We start from the raw sequence: 19,855 nt of genomic DNA, 5'->3' as shown, positions 1-19,855 counted from the left end.
ACTAGATAAAGTACTATTTGTATCATGCATTCTTCCACCCTCAAAAATCTCTAGACATTTTCTCCATGTATAGTGTTTGGGAAAACTGTAAGGCTGTCTTGGCATTTTTCCTCTGCAGGTCTTGCTGCTTCTGCCTGTTTGCAGCACTAATACTACTTATCTTCTATAAGCTCTGATGTTCAGAAAATATTTATTATATCTTCAGATTCCAATTCATGGTTAATAGTAATTGTAATTTTAGTAAATTTAGTAAATAACAACAAAAAGTTTTTCTTATACTATACATATACTTTTCATTTTAATAAATAGTTTCATTGATTTTCATCATCTGTGCTTTAGAATTTGAGTTGATCTAGTTATGACAAGGATTTTATTCATTTCATTCATTTTATTCCAATATTTATTCATTTTATTCATTGGGTTTTATTGTTTTATTTGTGGATTCTTTCTTTTGTATTTTGCCACTTTAAAAAAAAATGTTTTTCTGTTGACCAAAATTTTTATCTTTTTTTAAAAAAGATTTTATTTATTCATGAGAGACACAGAAAGAGAGAGATAGAGAGAGAGAGAGAGAGAGAGAGAGAGGCAGAGACACAGGCAGAGGGAGAAGCAGGCTCCATGCAGGGAGCCTGATGCGGAACTCGATCCCGTGTCTTCAGGATCACACCCTGGGCTGAAGGCGGCGTAAACCGCTGAGCCACCTGGGCTGCCCTTTTTTTTTTAAAAGCATTTTCAGTAAAGCTAAAGTAGATGGTGTTTTTCACATTTTTGGAAAGACTTAAGGGAATGATTAGGTAAAAATATGTCAGGCTAGTGAATTTTCCCAACATTCAGTTCAGATACTTCAAGTAATTCTGGAGACAGCTGTATTTCAGAAATGAATTCTTAACTGTACTCAGTAGCTTTTAAAAAAAATTGCAGTAAAGCCAGTATAATACAGAAGTGCTTCCTTGTATTGATTTAACAGATGAGCTGCTTTAGAATTATATTTAGACCTGAAAAGATAATTATTTGCCAGTATGACTTAGAAAAAGCCTTGTGTCGGGTAAAACATAAACAAGACTTTTGTTCTTTAACTAAATGTTATGTCAGCTGTAAACTTAATAATACTTTTCACCCCAGTTAAAAATAGATTATTGAGGTTTATACTAATTGTACAGTCTTGAATTTTATTACAGATCTGCCTCACAATTTAATCTTGTAATATTTAAAATTTCACTGAAACAGATTGCTTTTGCAACTCTTTCTAATATTCATAAAAATTCTAAGTGAAACATAGAGTTAAAAGTAAATTAGCACAGGGAATTGGCTTTTTAATTAGCCCAAAAACAGTAGAAAAAGAAAATGTCAGCATTCCTTCCTTTGTCTCCATATTTTTGTTGCCCTCGTATACACAGACAAATGATTATTTTTAAGAATGATTAAATCATTTCTATATCTTATTTTTATAGTAGATACTTAATATTCATACTATCTTACAAATGGTGACATTCAAATGAAGTTTGGCTTACTAGTGATAGTATTGAAAATAAACGATACTAATGATACCATTTTGAATTTTAGTTTCATTTTCCACTCTTTGGTCAGACATAAGGACTGCCCTAAGAAAGCAGGCAGATACGATGATGCATGTCACCATGTTTTCCTGTCTGTGTCTGAATTGCAGTCCTTCCCTCTAACTCATTTTACAGATGCTCATTTTGCTCAACAAGTCTGTAGCTAAGTGGCAGCCAACAGCCAGAACAGAGGCAAGATTCCTGGGAAAGCTGATACCAGAATCCTTTTTTCCCTCTCCTCATTTTCTTCTCCCATTATTACCTCTCTTTTCTGGTGAAACTAAAGGGTAGTATTTTAAAGTTATGCACATGATAGTTTGTTAAAAACTGTGAACAACTCAGTAGCAAAAAGAATCCCAAACTGTTTGATTTAAAATGGGCAAAATCTCTGAATAGACATTTTTCCAAAGAAGACATAGATAGCCAACAGATGTATGAAAGGATGTTCAGCATCTCTCATCATCAGAGAAATGCAAATCAAACCTACAATAAGATATTACCTCACACCTGTTAGAATGACTCTTATCAAAAAGGCAAGAAGTAAGTGTTAGTGAAGGAACCCTTGTGCACTGTTGGTGGAAATTAAATTGGTACTATGGAAGACAGTGTGGAGGTTCCTCAGAAAGTTAAAAATAGTAACTATCCTATAATACAGCAATTGCACTTCCGAGTATTCGTCTGAAGAAAATGAAAACACTAACTCAAAAAGATCTATGCACCCCCATGCTCATTACAGCAATTTTTACAATGGCCAAGATATATATGAAGTGTCTGTCCATGGATAAATGGATAAAGATGTGTATAGATGTAAAAAAAAATGAATGCAGTCCTGTCATTTGTGGCAACATGGATAGATTTAGAGGATATTATCCTATGTGAAACAAGTCAGACAGAAAAAGACAAATGCCACATGATTTCACTTATGTTTGGACTCTAAATAAAAACAAAAACCAAGCTCATAGATACAGAGAACAAATTGGTGGTTGTCAGAGGAGGTTGGGTGGGGGTAAGTGAAATAGGTGAAAGGATTCAAAAAGTACAAAATTCCAGGTATAAAATAAGTCATAGGGATATAATGTTTAGCACAGTGACTATAGTTAATAATACTGTATTGCATATGTGAAGGTTAGTAAGATAGTACAGTCTTAAAAGTTCTCATCACAAGAAAAAAAATGTTGTAATTACTAACAAGCATTAAGTAGACTTATTGTGGTAATCATTTTACAATATATACAAATATCAAATCATTATGTTATACATCTGAAACTAATATAATGTATGTCAGTTATACCTCAGTTAAAAACAAAATAAAACTGTGAGCCTTGCTTATGTGGATACAATTTAAATAAAATCATTATCCAGGGTGATTAATGCAGTAAGCTTTTGTTTGTTTGTGTGCTTGTTTTTTAAAATGCTGAACTGAAAATGTTCATGAAATAATTCAGCATTTTTGGGCAGCCCGGATGGCTCAGTGGTTTAGCGCCGCCTTCAGCCCAGGGCCTGATCCTGGAGACCCAGAATCGAGTCCCACGTCAGGCTCAGAATGGAGCCTGCTTCTCCCTCTGCCTGTGTTTCTGCCTCTCTCTCTCTCTCATAAATAAATAAAATCTTAAATTAAAAAAAAAAAATTCAGCATTTTTAGGTAAAATAACAAGTTAAATGTACTTCATTAATTGAGACGCTATTTAAAATGAATAGGAATCTGTATCTTTGAATGGATGCTTAAAACTTTTCTCCATTGATTCTTTTTTATTTATTTATTTGAGAGAGAGAGTACATGCACCATGTGCAGGTGGCGGGGAGGGGCAGAGGGAGAAGGAGACCCCCCACCAAGCAGGAAGCTGGACTGACAGGACATGGGGCTGGATTCCAGGACCTGGAGATCATGACCTCAGCCAAAAGCAGATAACTTAACCGATTGAGCCACCCAGGCACCCCTCAGTTTTGTTTTATAATACTTCATCTTGTTTGCTAGAAGTATAAGCAGGAGAAAGTAAATTTTTAAAAAATCAAATGTATATAAAGATTTAAACGACCATTAGTTTACCTTGTTCTTGAAGAAATCCCAAAGTAAGAGCTTTGGCCAAATAGGACAAATATCAGCTATTCTCATTAAGTGGTATGTTCTTTTTTAGTATTTAACTTCTATTTTAAAATCTAAGAATTTTGATTTTTCAAAATAATCTGTGAAATTAAGTATTAATATTACTTAAGTAAAATAAGTATCCTTTCTTCACTATTTGGGAAGTTCAAGTATGAATTGGTGGAATAGTTAAGTTGAGGTTACAAATGCCCATCAGTAGTATTATTTTTATTGAGTTTAAATAATACAAAAAACTAATAAAGGCTAAATAGACATTTTCTGCCAATTTACAGGTAAAAATCACTTTGTCATACTAGGGTACTCGGTTTCAGTTAGATCCCAATTTGCTTTTTGAATACAAGATAACATGAAGATGCTTTTTGTAACTATATAATTTGAAAGGTGAACTTCAGTGTCTGGTTCTAAGTTAGTGAATTTAAAACAGATAGGGATTTTCGCTGTAGATGAGTCTTCAGAATCTAAGATAGGCATCCCAAAGAAAATATTTTGTTAGAAATAACTGTTCTGTTTACATTCTCTGTTCATTTTGCTCAGTGGAAAAAACTCATATTTCCTTATTACTAACAAAGAAAGCAAGAAGAAAATTATCTGATAATATTTAGCATTGAATTAATTGGTTTTCTGGAAATGATACTGTTAATGTATTAGCTATATAGTAAAATCAGTTTTCTTTGATATCTGTCTTTAGCATTGATTTCATTTCATAAACTTCAGAAATGTATTTAGTACTTACTAGTGTAAAAAAAAGCTTTTTCATTGCTAAGTGTTACAAATACTAATTAAAGGGCTACTTTTTGCATTGTAATTTTACTGTAAATGATACCAAAATTTTTAGGTTACTGGATTTTTATTTTTAAAACATGTATTTGAAAACAGTAATTTTAAAAACTTCAATATCCAACAGTAGTGAAATGGTTTAATAAATTAGGCTATATTCACATAATTTTAAATTATTTTTATTATGATAAAGTATGTATTATTAAGCTTTACCATCTTAACCATTTTTAAGCTTATAGTTTAGTTTTGTTAAGTATATTTACAGTGTCGTGAAATACATCTCTGGAACTTTTCCATCTTGTAGAACTGAAAGTCCATATCTGTTAAATAATTCCCTTGCTTCCTTTCCCTCAGTCCCTGGTTAACCACCACCTACTTTCTATATTTATAAATTTGATTGCTTTAGATACTTCCTATAATTTGTCCTTTTGTGAGTGACTTTTTTCACTCAGCATAATATCCTCAAGGTTCATCCATATTGTAATTAGTGTGTAACAGGATTTCCTTCCCTTTTTAATGGATGTGCGGTATTTCACTGTATGTATAAACTACATTGATTTCTCTCTTTACATCTGTTGATGGACATTTGGGTTGCTTCCATCTCTCCACTATCATGAATAGTGCTGCTATGAACGTGGGCATGCAAATATCTCTGATACTTGCTTTCAATTTTTTTGGATATATACCTAGATGTAGGATTAGTAGATGATACGGTAGTAAATTTTTAATTTTTTGAGGAACTGCCATACTGTATCCACAATGATGTACCATTCTGTAGTACCACCAACAGTGCAGAAGAGTTTCAATTTCTCCATGTCCCTACTAACACTTTTTATTCTGTTGTTTTTTTTTTTTTTTTGATAATAGCTTTCCTAATGAGTATGAGGTGATAGCAATATGTTGTGGTTTTGATTTGCATTTCTCAGACGGTTAGTGATGTTGAACATCTTTTCATAAGCTTGTTGACCATTTGCATATCCTTTGGGGAAATACCTTTTCAAGTCTTTTGCTCATGTTTTTTTCTTTTTTTTAAAGAAACTTTATTTATTTTTATTTAGTCACACAGAGAGAGAGAGAGAGAGGGGCAGAGACACAGGCAGAGGGAGAAGCAGGCCCCATGCACCGGGAGCCCGACGTGGGATTCGATCCCAGGTCTCCAGGATCGCGCCCTGGGCCAAAGGCAGGCGCCAAACCGCTGCGCCACCCAGGGATCCCCCTTTTGCTCATGTTTTAATTGGTTTTAATTTTTTGTTGTTGTTGAATTGTAGGAATTTTTTATATGTTTTGGATATTAACCACTTATCAGATATATAGTTTGCACATACTTTCTCCCATTCCACAGGTTGTCTTTTCACTCTGTTGATCGTGCTCTTTGATGAAAAAAATTTTTAAGTTTGACATAATCCCATTTATCTGTTTTTGCCTTTGTTGGCTTGTGTTTTGGCTCTGTATATAAGAAATCATTTTCAATCCAATGTTATAAAGTTTTTCTCTAAGAGTTTTATGAGTCTTACATTTAGATCTTTAGTTTATTTTGAGTTCATCTTTGTACCTACATAGAGTAAGGGTCTATCTCCATTCTTTTGTATGAAGATACTCAATTTTCCCAACATTGTTTGTTAAAATGACTCTTTTCCTTGTTGAATGGTCTTGGCACCCTTGTCAAAGATCATTTGATCATAATTGTAGGGGTTTATTTTTGGGCTCTCTGTACTGTTGATCTGAATGTCATTATAGAAGTAGCATGCTATTTTTATTACTGTGACTTTGTATTGTGTTTTGAAATCTGGAAGTGTGATTCTTCTAATTCTGTTCTTTTTCAAAATTATTTGGGGTTCTTTGAGGTTCCAAATGAATTTTAGGATGTTTTTTTCTGTTTCTCCCAAGAAGATGTTATTGGGATTTTGATACAAATTGTGATGAATCTGTAGATTGCTTTGGGTATTTTATTGATATCTTAACAGTAGTAAATTATCTTATTCCTGAGCATGAGATATCTTTCTGTTTGTGTCATCTTACTATCTTTTAGCATTGGTTTGTAGTTTTCAGTGTACTTATACCTCCCTTGTTATGCTCATTCCTAAGTGTATTATTCTTTTTGATGCAACTGTAAGTGGAATTGTTTTCTTAATCTCCTTTTCTGATTATTCATTATTAGTATATAGAAGCACAACTAATTTTTTGTGTTGATTTTGTATTTTACAACTTTGCTGAATTTGTTTATTCTAAAAGTTTTTTTGTGGACTCTTTAGCTTTCTACACATAAGATCATATTATCTGCAAACATAATTTTACTTCCTCCTTCCTAATTTGGATACCTTTTAAATGATTCTTAATGACACATACAATTTACAGACTGGGTTGTGAAATTGTACATTAGGAGTCCAGTTTGTATATATGGTGGGAGAAACCTTATACTTTATAGGACTGGAAGAAAACTTCAAAATGTGAATGGGGAGTGTCTCTGGATACTGGATTTATGGGTGATCTCTATTTTGTTCTTTATATTTTTTTCACATTGGCTGATTGTTATAAAAATATTAAGGTTATACAATAAGAAATAAAATAAGTTTTATTTAGTTTTAAAAAAGTAATTTCCATTATTGATGCCCATATAGAACTAGACATGTGTCTGATAGTTTTCTATGAATTTGTTAATGGAGGATTAAAGTAGGGAATACGAACAATACTTATACTAGAAATACTTTTAGTAGATAGAAGAAGCATAAACCAGTTGATATTTGGTGAGATAACAATTGGAAAATTTGTTTTCACTTTTTGTGGAAATATTAAAATATGCTAAACTTTCTGAAATTTCATTTGGTATATATTAAGGAATATTTTGCTGGTATTAGTCAAGATTATAGCCCTCTCCTCAAACATTGTCACATGAAAAGAACAGAATTTTAGGGGTTTGAGAGAGAGAATAAGTTTGGAGCTCTGGAGTCAGATCTGCCACTTAATAACTACATAAATTCAGGCAGGTTACTAGGAATTACAGAGTGGTTCAGTTGAGGGAAGGAGGGTATATAAAAATCATTTGTGGAACTTTTTTTTTAAGATTTTATTTATTTATTCATGAGAGACATAGAGGCAGAGACACAGGCAGAGGGAGAAGCAGGTTCCATGCAGGGAGTCTGATGTGGGACTCAATCCCAGGACTCCAGGATCACCCCCTGGGCCGAAAGCAGGTACTAAACCACTGAGCCACCCAGGCTGCCCCCCATTTGTGGAACTTTTGAAAAAACACAAACATTCCGACCTTCCAAAAGCTCCACCTTCAGAATATATCCAGACTCTTAATTTTCCCGCTTTCTTTGCTGACATCCTGATCTAAGCCACTCCAACTCTAGCTTGAGTTGTATCAATGATCACTCTGCTTTAGACCTTAAGATATCACTCCCCCAACTTTTTCCCTCCCCACTCACCCCCATGCACTGTGTTGAAGCTGTTCTCAACACAGAAACCAGAGCAATACTTCTGAAACTAAGATACTATACTATATTACTCAGAAATCTCAAAGGCTTGCTATCTTGCTTGGATTAAAATCCAAGGTCCTTATGATGATGGCTGAAAAGCCATTTCTTTTTTTTTTTTTTTAATTTTATTTATTCATGAAAGACACACAGAGAGGCAGAGACATAAGCAGAGGGAGCAGTCTCCCTGCAGGGAGTCTGATGCAGGACTCGATCCCAGGACCCTGGAATCATGACCTGAGCTAAAGGCAGATGCTCAACCACTGAGCCACCCAGGCATCCCGGTTTTTTTGTTTGTTTGTTTTTAGATTTTATTTATTTGAGAGAGAGCACACATGTGCACTCTAGGAGGGGTAGAGGGGCAGGGAGAGAGAGAATCTCAAGCAGACTCCTACCTGAGCAGGAAGCCCGACTCAGGGCTTGATCTCACGACCCTGAGATCATGACCTGAGTTGAAGTCAAGAGTCAGATGCTTAACTGACTGAGCCATCCAGGCACTCCCCCCTTTATATTTTAAGTAGACTCCATGCCCCATGTGGACTTGAACTCATGACCCTGAGATCAAGACCTCAACTAGAATTAACAGATGCTTAACTAACTAAGCCACCCAGGAATCCCAGAAAAGGCCATTTCTGATCTGGCCTTCTAATTCCTGGCTCATCTCATCTTCTACCATTCTTCTGGTTCACTTTAGAAACACTGGGCTTCTCTCTGTTTTCCAATGTGCCAGACACACTCCTTTAAGCTTTTATATTTGCTGTTCTTTATGCCTAGAATGCTATTCTCTTAGGGATCCAGTTGACCTACTCCCTCACTACATTCATCTGTTTCCTCAAACATCATCTTATCATAAAGGCCTTTCTGACCCTTTAGTCTGTGTAAAACAGCACTTAATTCCATCATTCTCTGTTCCCAAGCCCTGGTTAACTTTTCCTCCAGCACTTACAGTATTTGACATATATATTCACTTGTTTTACTTTTTGACACCCACCCAGAGAGCTAGTGTTTTGTCTGGTTTTGTTTGTTTGTTTTTTCACTCATAGGTTCCCAGTGCTTGACAGCATCAGTGCTTGCCTCACTTTATAGTGCTAGTATTATAACTTTCATACCAAAACCAAAGACAGTACAAAAAAGAACTACAGACCAGTGGCTCTCATAAACATATATGTAAAAACTCTCCACAAGATATTAGAAGATCAGATCTTAAGGACATTTTGAAGAGGCTATCTAGGCACTTGCCAAGGACTTAGTAGTAGCAGGTATGTTCTGTGTTTGTTGGTCCAATGTAACTTCAGGACTTTGGCTTTCCTTTTCTTGAGTAGATGTTACAATAGTAGTTTCTAAATTTTCTAATCATGTTTAGGGTTGTTTTTTGCTTCAAGCATAAAACAAAGAGCATAGACAGTGAGATTTTCCTATAGTAAATGACCAGGAATTAGATGACAGCAAGATGATAAGCAATGATGATAAGAAGATTAAGGAAAATATATGTATTTGTGAAAAAGATCGCCTGATATGGAATTAACTGTCAGAAGGTAAGACAGAAATTATTTATATGCATGTTCATTGCCCTCTTTTCTGTCTACCATCCCAATGGATGAAGGGAAGGAGTGTAAAAGAAATATATATTTTAAAAAATCAAATAATTATGTTTATCAGTAGCCAAATGTTAAACCTGCATTGACAGGTTTGTTGTTCTCCAAAGCAAAGAATGAAAATGCATAATCTTGGAATGGAATTGTTCTGTCGATATAAATAGCTGTTGTTACAAACTGTTTATAAATCAGGTACTATAACTCAAAATACTTATCCAAACAATTATTTTATTTTACTTTTTTTTAAGATTTTATTTATTTATTCATGAGAGACCCAGAGAGAGAGACACAGACACAGGCAGAGGGAGAAGCAGGCTCCACGCAGGGAGCCCGACATGGGACTCGATCCCAGGTCTCCAGGATCACACCCTAGGCCAAAGGTGGCGCTAAACCGCTGGGCCACCCGGGCTGCCCCCGAACAATTATTTTAAACTGTATTTCTGAAACTTGCCTGATTTAGGAATCCCTTGAAGATTCTGATTCAGAAAGCACAGAGTAAGCCTAGGAATCTCTAGTTAATAGGTGATTTTATGATTAGTTAAGAATGGGAGACAGTGCTTTAAGATATCCAATTTAGAATTTTAATGGGATAAAACTACAAGTGTAATATATAGGCCTTTACATAGTAGTTGGATGATACTAATAAAAAAGTACCTTTTAGCTGTCCTACAGAGTTTGTTTTCATGTTATTTATAAAATAAGCAACAACATCTTCCTAAGAAATAGGACTGGTTCCAATGTCAGCCATCTCAGACACAGAACTACCATCCTTCTTGCTCCCTATGAATTATGAATCTATCACTTTTCTGTCTAAAGACTGTCATTCTTTTTCCCTAGGAGTAAATCAGCCTGAGTTCCCTAGGACAGACAGACAGACACACACACACACACACTCTCTCTCTCTCTCTCTCTCTCTCTTAAAAGAGCCTAAGGTAATAAGCTTCTGGTCTCGGTGATTTCCTAGCTATCTCTGCCTATGCTTTGGTACACATTCAGTCCCTGGTGGATCTTTTCCTTCTTATATAAGGATATATTCACCAGCCAGGTTTTTCAGTACATCTCTAGTAACCTTAGCCACAATTATTCATAGAATGATGGATATTCCACTTTTAATGTGATTCTCCTGGTTACTAACAACTTACTCAGTCTCCATTGTTCAAATTTTCAAGACACCAGACGTGATTAGCTCATCCCATTTTTTTAGGTCTGTTGTCTACCTCAGTGCCTTCAGCAAGTAAAATATGACATGACACAAACTAGCTCTTGCTGCTAGAGGTCAGATCTCTTAGGATGGCTATGAAGAGGCTGCCAGAGGTTAGTCCTTTAGGGAAAAAACTGTCATTAACACAAATAGAAAGTCCACAGAGAAAATTGGTTCTTAAGATATTGGTACCTTGGAGCATATTAAATTTAAGGTGCTAGCAAGACATCCAGTTGGAAATAACAGGTACTTAGTCAATACTGCAGATATGGGGTTCTATATTTCTCAGCTAGTCTCATCCTTACATTGCATAAGTATGAAGAATGAAACTTTTTTTTTTGAGAAAATAAACTCCTCAAAACCCATTTATACATGAACAGCAGAGCTGGAACCTATAGCCCTGAGGCATGGATTTTATGCTGTATCTCAAAAGGAAATGGTAGACTGTCATCACCTAATCAGAAGAATAAAGTGAACCCCAATTTAGATCATTTTCAAGAAGCTAATATAAGCCATCAAAGAATAATTACATTTGTGGTAAATAACCATATTTAGCTTATCCGCTTTTCAGGATTACAAAAATAGTATCTTTAAAGAAGTCTGTTCCATGGTATAGTTTCAATTCAAAGAAGATTCACCTCACTTCAGATTAAAGCTTAAGACATTGGTGAAACAGATATATGAAGAATATATTCAAAATTGGAGTTTATTCACTAAGTTAAGTTTATCAAAGAAGGCACAGCCCCAAATGTATGAGTTATTAATGACCTATTCTTGTGAACTCTAGCTTCCAGCTACAGCTGTAGAAAACTGTTGCTCAGTCTCAACAAGACCCCACCTTTTCTGGCAGAAATCTCACGTAGCCTCTGGTGGAACCACAGTTGTGGAGTGGAACTCAGCTAAATTTCCCCAGGAAGTAGTGGTTTGTTATTAGTATTAATTCAGCCATATTACTGGTTTTTAAAGGTCAGTTTAAGAATTTAGACACCATTAAGAAGTTAGACATCATTTGTGAAGTTACTCCTGTGAGAAAATCTGTTCTAAATCCCAGACTTATTTGGAGCATTTTTCAGCACAGCTCAGATATGACTTTTGTATACATTTATAAGTGAGTAGGCTGAAATCAAAAGAGTAGCATATAAACAAAGTTAGGGAATTCTATACTCTTCCTTTGTAATTCAGGGCTTTCTGGTACAGTGAAGGATAGGCTAGAATCTATCTAGCCCACCTGTTAGAGATTAACATGTGTAAATCACCTTTGATGCCAAAATGGAAAAGGCTCAGGTGAAGACAAGAGATATAAGGAGAAACCGCATTCTGGTGTCCAGGAGTGGACAAAGTAAACCTCTAGACCTAGGTGGGCAGGCTTTATACTGCAACTTGCCGGATTATCTCCATTGAGCCCATTCTACTGGCAGACAATTAAGAAATAACCAAAATAAGTCAGAGAAAGATACCATATGAATTTACTCATATGCGGAATTTAAGAAACTAAGCAAATGAACAAAGAAACAAACCGAAAACCATAAACTGGTGGCTACCAGAGGGGAGATGAGTGGCAGGGGGGAGGTGTGAAATAGGTGAAGGGGGATTGAGTACACTTACAATGAGCACTGAATAATGAATAGAATTGTTAAATCACTATTGTATTCCTAAAACATATTAATATAGATAGTTAACGTATGTTAACTAACTGAAATTAAAATAAAAACTGAAAAAGCCCCCCTTCCCACCAAAGACTACTGTACAGAATGAAGTTCAATGGCAACAATACCATTTTAGGTGGTATTCCTATAATAAACTGAAATTCCCGTAACTAATCAGTATTTCATTTTAATATAACTTTTCTTGGTTAAATAACTCAAACAGGTTTGTAATGAACAAATTGGAAAATACAAATAAAAAGAAGCAAAACTACTTTCAGTTTTACCACCCAGACATAAACATTGTATGTTTTTTTACTTTTTTTCTGTATACATATGTACTTACATATTAAACATCCCTTTTCCACTTAATATATATAATGAGCATATTTTCATATCAAAACATTTTAACATGTATTATTTACAACTGTACCATAAGTTATTTAATCATTCTTCATTGTTAACACTGTAGAAAACATTCCTCTCTGTGCAGATCTCCTTCAGAAAAAAAATTTTTTTTTTTGAAAAAAATTTTTTGAAGTGAAATTATGAGTTCAAAGATTTTATATATTTTTAAGGCTTCTGCGTTTTAGAAAGTTTATATTCCCACCAAAGTATTAAGACTGTCTAATTCCTCATCTCTAACATTTCTTGTAAAGTTTTCCTCTCTTTTTCCCCATATATAAGATGCAAAAAGTAACTTGGTGACTAAGTTTTATCATTTTGTTTCTCAGGAGATGATTTTTCTTTGATTCAACAAGAAATATTTATGGTTAAAGAATGTAAACATTGTAACATCGTTGCCTACTTTGGGAGCTATCTCAGGTAAAAAAAAAATCTGCTCTCCTTGTATTTTATATTTTTTTACTATCCCTCTCCCTCCTTTTCACGTAAATGCTATTATATATAAATTTTTAAAGTTATATTGCCTGAAGTTTTCTCAGGTTTTCTTATTGTCTCCCCTGATATATTAATGACACCTCTGTTTATGCAATTATGTCTTATCTGGTGATAAATATTACAAATAAATGTTTTAGCTTATAAAACTGATTATAATCTAAACCATTTAAGATGAGTGGTTGCTTTGCTTTTCTGTATTTGGAAGAGAGCTTGTCAGTACAATTTCCTGTTATACCCTGTAATCCATTCTAATTCTTGGTGTACTGACAAGGAAAAGCCTTCAGAGTATTTCAGTGATTAAGAATTACTAGCTAATAAAATTTTCTTTTTCTTTCATATTAGTCGAGAAAAACTATGGATTTGTATGGAATACTGTGGTGGTGGATCACTTCAAGATATTTACCATGGTACTGTTAATTTGACTTATATTTTAAAACTGACTTTGACTTTAATGATTGTTGTTTTTATGATTTCTAGTTAACCAGGAATATTGGTATGTAGATACACTGTTTTATATTCTTCCATTCTGTTGCTGTAGTATTATTGCATAAAAGAAATTTAAACTTTCTTTTTGTTGGTTATCCACTTAAATTTGCTGAAGCCTGAACTGAGAAATCTAAGAGTTCTTGTACAACCCAAATTTGCTGTTTAGACGTAGTCTCTAGGATATCTTATGAGCCTCTAAGAAAGTATTTTATCTACAATTGAAACTTCCTTAACTTCCTTGTAAATAAGAATTGAAATACAAAGGCTAATAACTCTTATGTAAAAGAAATTGTATATCTATCTTAAAAATCACTTAACTAAGGAAGCAGTTTAGTTATTGCTATATTTTTATAATCAAAATGTATATATTTTTAAAAATTTGAAGTATTTTTTATTGAAAATTCTGCTAGTTTATGCCATTTTCTGAGTTGAATTAGATTTTACTATTTAGGAAGTCTTCATATTGGCTCTACTAAAAATTAAGCTTCCAATTTTTTTTTTGCTTTTGACAGTTTCCCAATTTTATAGTTTATGAGACTAATCAGAGATCCTTATAAAACAATTTTTCTTTTATTTATTTAACTGAATATGGAATAAACTCCCATTGCAACTCTGCATAGTATAAGAATTATGTGAAATATTTTCAAACATTTATGTGCTGAAGTCTTTATATTGACAGCCTTCTCAAATTTCATTCATGCAGTTTACACATACAACCATAGAAGATGTAAAAATAAGTGGTATTCAAGTTTAAATAATATTTGTAGCTTGTAGAGGCCAGATCTTAAAAATATTGATCAATAGAGCAATGGTTAATTAAACTACATGGTACCTATAATATGGAATATTGTGCAGCATTTAAAAATGAAGTAGCTCCATTTGTATTGACCTGGATATATCTCTCCAAGGCCTCTTTTTATTTTTTTATTTTTTTTTTTAAGATTTTATTTATTTATTCATGAGAATACACAGAGAGAGAGAGAGTCAGAGACACAGGCAGAGGGAGAAGCAGGCTCCATGCAGGGAGCCTGACGTGGGACTCGATCCCGGGTCTCCAAGATCATGCCCTGGGCTGCAGGCGGTGCTACACCGCTGAGCCACTTGGGCTGCCCCAAGGCCTCTTTTTAAATGGAAAAAGTAGATTGTGAAAAAATATGTATAACATAATCAATCACACTTAGACTTTTAAAAATATCATTTTTTATGTTCACATTATATATGAATGTTAATGCACAGCAAAATGAAAAGATAAGTATCAAATTAAACCATTACTTCTAGGGGAGGAGAACGTGAGTGGGGCACTTAGGTAAAATTTTGAATTATAATAAAAATGTATTGCTGTATTATTTAATTATAAATTAAGAAATATAATAATTATCTAATTTTGTCACATAACATCCATGACAAAAAAATAGTTGTGATGGATGTCTAAACTCTGACACTGCCTCTTTTTATTTAAAATAATATTTAATACATAAATATTACAAATATATAAAATATTATAAAGAGTTTTTAAAACAAGAATGAATCCTAAAGGCACATGGGTGGCTCAGTCAGGTAAGTGTCTGCCTTCAGCTCAGGTCATGATGCCAAGGTTAGAATCGAGCCCACTTCAAGGTCTCTGCTTGGCAGGGAGCCTGCATCTCCCTTCCCCTCTGCCTGCTGCTCCACCTGCTTGTGCTTGCTCTCTCTCTCATTCTCTGTCAAATAAATAAATAAATAAAATCTTTGGGAAAAAAAATTAACCCCATTTTTTCAAAGAAACGTGAGTTTTATTTTCATATACACTAGTCATTTTCTTATGTATTCTATCATACTAGAATTAATGTTTTCTTTTATTTTATCCTGTTGTTGATTTTAAAGAATTATTGGTAGACAATGGCTCTATTCCAATCAATTTAAAATTCTTTTCTATGATTTTATGAAGAATTATCATTTTTATGAAAAGTTTTTATACAATTATTTTTATTTACACTTTTACAGACTGAAAACTCAAGAAAATAAATAATAAATAAATAAATAAATAAAGCAAGCTATATATCTGGCATTTTTAAAACTAAGTTAAATTAATTAAAACAACTTGAGAATTGTTTTAAGACATTAATCTTATTTCTTTATAAAATTTCTACTTTCCATTATTAAACCTGATATTTGTTGAATTAAACTGAATCTAAGAAGTATCCATCCTTGTATATTATATACTAGATAGCATAGTAATCAAGAATATCTACACTTAAAATTAACTGTTAATGTGGCTTCCCTTCTTTTATTAATATTCCATCAAGTTACTAAAAATCAAAATTTTATGTTCCTGTATAGATATAGACAGCCAGTGACTAAAATATGCAGTAAAATAGTTCTCTTAAGGGAAGATTATATGTAAGTACTTGATATGGCAAACACCACCTCAGATTTCAAATATTCTCATGGTATTAGAAAGCACTTTTTTTAAAGATGTGGGGGAAAGGCAGAGGGAGAAAGGACCCACAGAGCCCAATGGGGAGTTTGATCTCAGACCGTGAGATCATGACCTAAGCCAAAATCAAGAGTCCCATACTTAACCGACTGAGCCACCTAGGCACCCTTTGAAAGCATATTTTTTAGGTGTCTGGTTATGTACTTACAGAAGGATTTTATATTTCATACTAGAGATCGCGTTGTCAGAAGTGACCTAGGAGCACCTTGGTTTCTCAGTCAGTTAAGCATCTGACTCTTCATTTCTGCTCAGGTCATGATCTCATGGATTATGGGATCAAAGCTGCCCCTCTCCCACCCAGCAGGGCTCCACACTCAGGGAGTCTGCTTGACATTCTCTCTCCTTTCCTTCTGCCCCCTCCTCTCAAGGGTGCCTGCACATACACTTTCTCTCTCTCAACCCCTCTCACTCTCAAATCTTTAAAAAAAAAAAAAAAAAAAAGAAGAAGAGGGGGATGCCTGGGTGGCTCATTTTGTTGAGTGACCACCTCTTGGTTTCAGTTCAGGTCATGATCTCGGTCCTAGGATCAAGCCCTACCCTGGGCTCTGTGCTCAGCATGGAGTCTGCTGGAGATTCTCCCTCTCTCTCTCTTTCCCTCTCCTCTGTTCATGTCCTCCCTCTCCCTAACATAAAAATAAGTAAAATCTTTTTTTTTTTTTTTTAAAGGTAGTTACCTGGTTACTTTTTAAATTCTTAGATAAAGGGTTGGATCAAGCTTTGCTGTTTTGAAAAATATAGTAAAGAATTACACTAAAGAAATAATAACTTGACCTTTAATAAAGTATATGTTGTCTTTCAGTATATTTCAGCATTTGGTCTCTTATGGTTCTCTACGCAACTTGTAATTAATTATGTAGTTTATCTCCTTTCTTGTATCTGTTTTAGAAAAATTGTTCAGAATTAAGATCATGTCTAGTCTTTTCTATAGAATGTCCTATGATGTCTAGTACTATGCTTTGCACATAATGAATGTTTATATTTCCACTGACCAAAGTTGTTACAGAATAAGTCTTCCATTTTTAAAATATATTTTGATGTTCTCAACTTTACCTTTTTTTTGTTTCCTGTTTATAAGGACAATGTGTGCTCATGGTGAGGTCACCTAGTGTGATATGTATAGAAGTTTTATAATAGCTTGTCATTTTTAAGGTAGACTGTTTTTAATATGTTATATTGAAATGTATAATAATGTGGTCTCTCTTTTTTCCTAGTTACTGGGCCATTATCAGAATTGCAAATAGCCTATGTATGCAGAGAAACTTTACAGGTAATACATTTGTTTATATGGATAGAAAGGCAGTTCTAGTTTCACAATTGAAAACTATAAAATGATGATCTGCCCTAAGGAAAAAGAGTAAACCAAATGATTTTTTATTAACCTCTCATATTGTAATTCTATAAGCCTGGAGTTCTTTCTTTCATGAATGAGTCACAAGAATTCATTTAAGCTGATGCTGGTATAAATAGTGGTGATGTCTGGTGTTCCATTTTGTCAGGCTCAGCCCTCAGTTGCTGCAAAGCTAAGGAAAGCCACAGGTGTGAATTGGTTTTTGTGAATGAATCACCAAAACTCTCAAACATAACAAGTTGTATGAGCTTTTCCTTTAGGTTTTATGACAATAGAAGGAATTCTTTTGCATAAGACATGAAGTCTTACTGTTTCTCCCAAAATGAGAATAAATTAGCAAATCATAACCCAGAATGTTATCTGGAACTTCTAGTTCTGTGTGATTATTAAGTATCATTGATAGCAGAACCCCATTTTATAAGTTTGGTCAACATTGCATTAAACTGAAGTTTCTTTACTTCTTTATTTCAGAGTCTGTGAGAGCTTTTAGTATGTTAAACTAAATTGTGACTCTTTGATAAAGATAGAGAGTATGCAGCATTTCTCCCAATTTATTTATTTTTTTAGTACCTTGAAAAACTCATTAAGAAAATTAGCAAGTAGTGATTTTGTTCATATCCTTTAAAACATTTAAATTAGGAATTTAGTAGTGATTATGTTTTTTATTTTGGTAATTTACAACTGAAAATTGTTAATTGATACTTCTATCCCTGCATTTCCTAGATTGGGTAGTGAAATTGATGTTCTATATGTATTTTTCCATATTTTAGAAACTAGGGGATTCACTTGATTTAAGAGAAAACTCTAGTCATTTCTAAGAGCTGGTTTCCTCATGCTTAGAAGACATACTGTGTCAAGTCTGAATGTTAAATATGTGAAAGTAAATTTGTTCAGTATATATGTGTGTATATGTATATGTGTATATGTATGCACACTCACATATACACACATATATACGTTTATGTGTATATATATATATACACTCACATATATTTATATTTCTGTAATCTCATAAAGTAGAAATCTACTTTGTGTTCACATAAACTATAAAACACACTCATTGCAGAGAATTGTTGACAGGTTTTTAAAAATTTTAATTTCCAAAGGTCATTGCTTTTTTAAGTGATGGATAAAGTACTAAATAGAAGTAAAAAACAAAACAAAAGCTTGAGTTTGCATTTTGACCCTGGTATATGACCACAATCTATTTTATGGTTCTAATTCCCCAAGAATAAAATGAACTTTGGTAAGGATGCCCTTCAAGATTAATTTCAGTATTTTAAAATTATGTTATGCTGACAAATTTCCACCTTTGGTGTCTATTGACAGATGAATGAATAGAGAATGTATAGTGTATATATACAACAGAATATTCAATCGTGAAAAAGAATGAAATCTTGTCATTTGTGGCAACATAATTGAACCTGTAAGATATTATGCTAAATGAAATAATCCAGCCACATAAAGACAAATACTTCATAAATAAGTCACTTATATGTAGAACCTAAAATAGTCAAACTTAGAGATGCAGAGAGTGAAATGAATGATGATTATTAGGAGGTTGGGGGCCAGAGGGAAGAAATGGAGAGATGTAAGGCTATAAAGTAGCAGCCATATATATTGATGACTAATGTATAGCATGACAACTGTAACATTGTACTGAATACTGGAAATATGTTAAGAGTAAATTTCAGGTGCTCTTGTTACAAAAAAACCCCAGTAACTATGAATTGATGATATGTTAACCAGCTTGTTCAGTAATCACATCAAATCATCATGCTGTACATCTTTATATGTATTATTTTGTTATGTAAAAAATCTTTTTAAATAAAAAGTGCAGAGATTGAATGGAAAAATTGAAGACCCAGCTAGATGCAGCCTGTAAGAAATGTACTTTTATGAAAATACAAATAGATCAAAAGTAAAAGAAAAAGATACACTAACTATTGAAAAAAAAGCTAAATGGCCATGTTAATATCAGACAAAGTAGACTTCAGAACTAAGACTACTTCTTTCAGGCCACTTCATCAAAAGACGTAACAGCCCTAAGTGTTTACGTATACAGCTTCAAAATGAATGAACAAAAACTGATAGAACTACAGGAAGATAGACACACAGTTATAGTCAGATATACCCCTCTCACAATAATTTTGTGGAGCAAGTAGGCAGAAAATCAGTAAGGATGTAGAAGACTTGAACGATGCAACCTGTAGAAGACTTGAACAATACAACCAATCAGCTTGACCTAACTGACATTTTAGTCTAACAACAGTGTGATACATATGCTTTTCAA

At 33.7% G+C, this 19,855-nt stretch overlaps 1 protein-coding gene across 3 annotated transcripts in view; it reads left to right on the top strand.

Moving 5' to 3' along the window:
* Positions 1 to 19,855, top strand: part of MAP4K5 (mitogen-activated protein kinase kinase kinase kinase 5) — a 109,314-nt gene that overhangs the window by 32,986 nt on the left and 56,473 nt on the right. For all 3 annotated transcript variants that reach the window (XM_038544670.1, XM_038544671.1, XM_038544669.1), the window contains exons 4-6: positions 13,087 to 13,177; positions 13,595 to 13,659; positions 17,426 to 17,481. In XM_038544670.1, the coding sequence (XP_038400598.1) occupies positions 13,087 to 13,177; positions 13,595 to 13,659; positions 17,426 to 17,481 (212 nt within the window). The remainder of the gene's footprint in view (positions 1 to 13,086; positions 13,178 to 13,594; positions 13,660 to 17,425; positions 17,482 to 19,855) is intronic.

Source organism: Canis lupus, chromosome 8 (assembly GCF_011100685.1).
Source record: "Canis lupus familiaris isolate Mischka breed German Shepherd chromosome 8, alternate assembly UU_Cfam_GSD_1.0, whole genome shotgun sequence".
Taxonomy (NCBI): Eukaryota; Metazoa; Chordata; class Mammalia; order Carnivora; family Canidae; genus Canis; species Canis lupus.
Note: the sequence above shows the minus strand (reverse complement) of the source record. Positions and strands in the feature narration are given on the sequence as shown.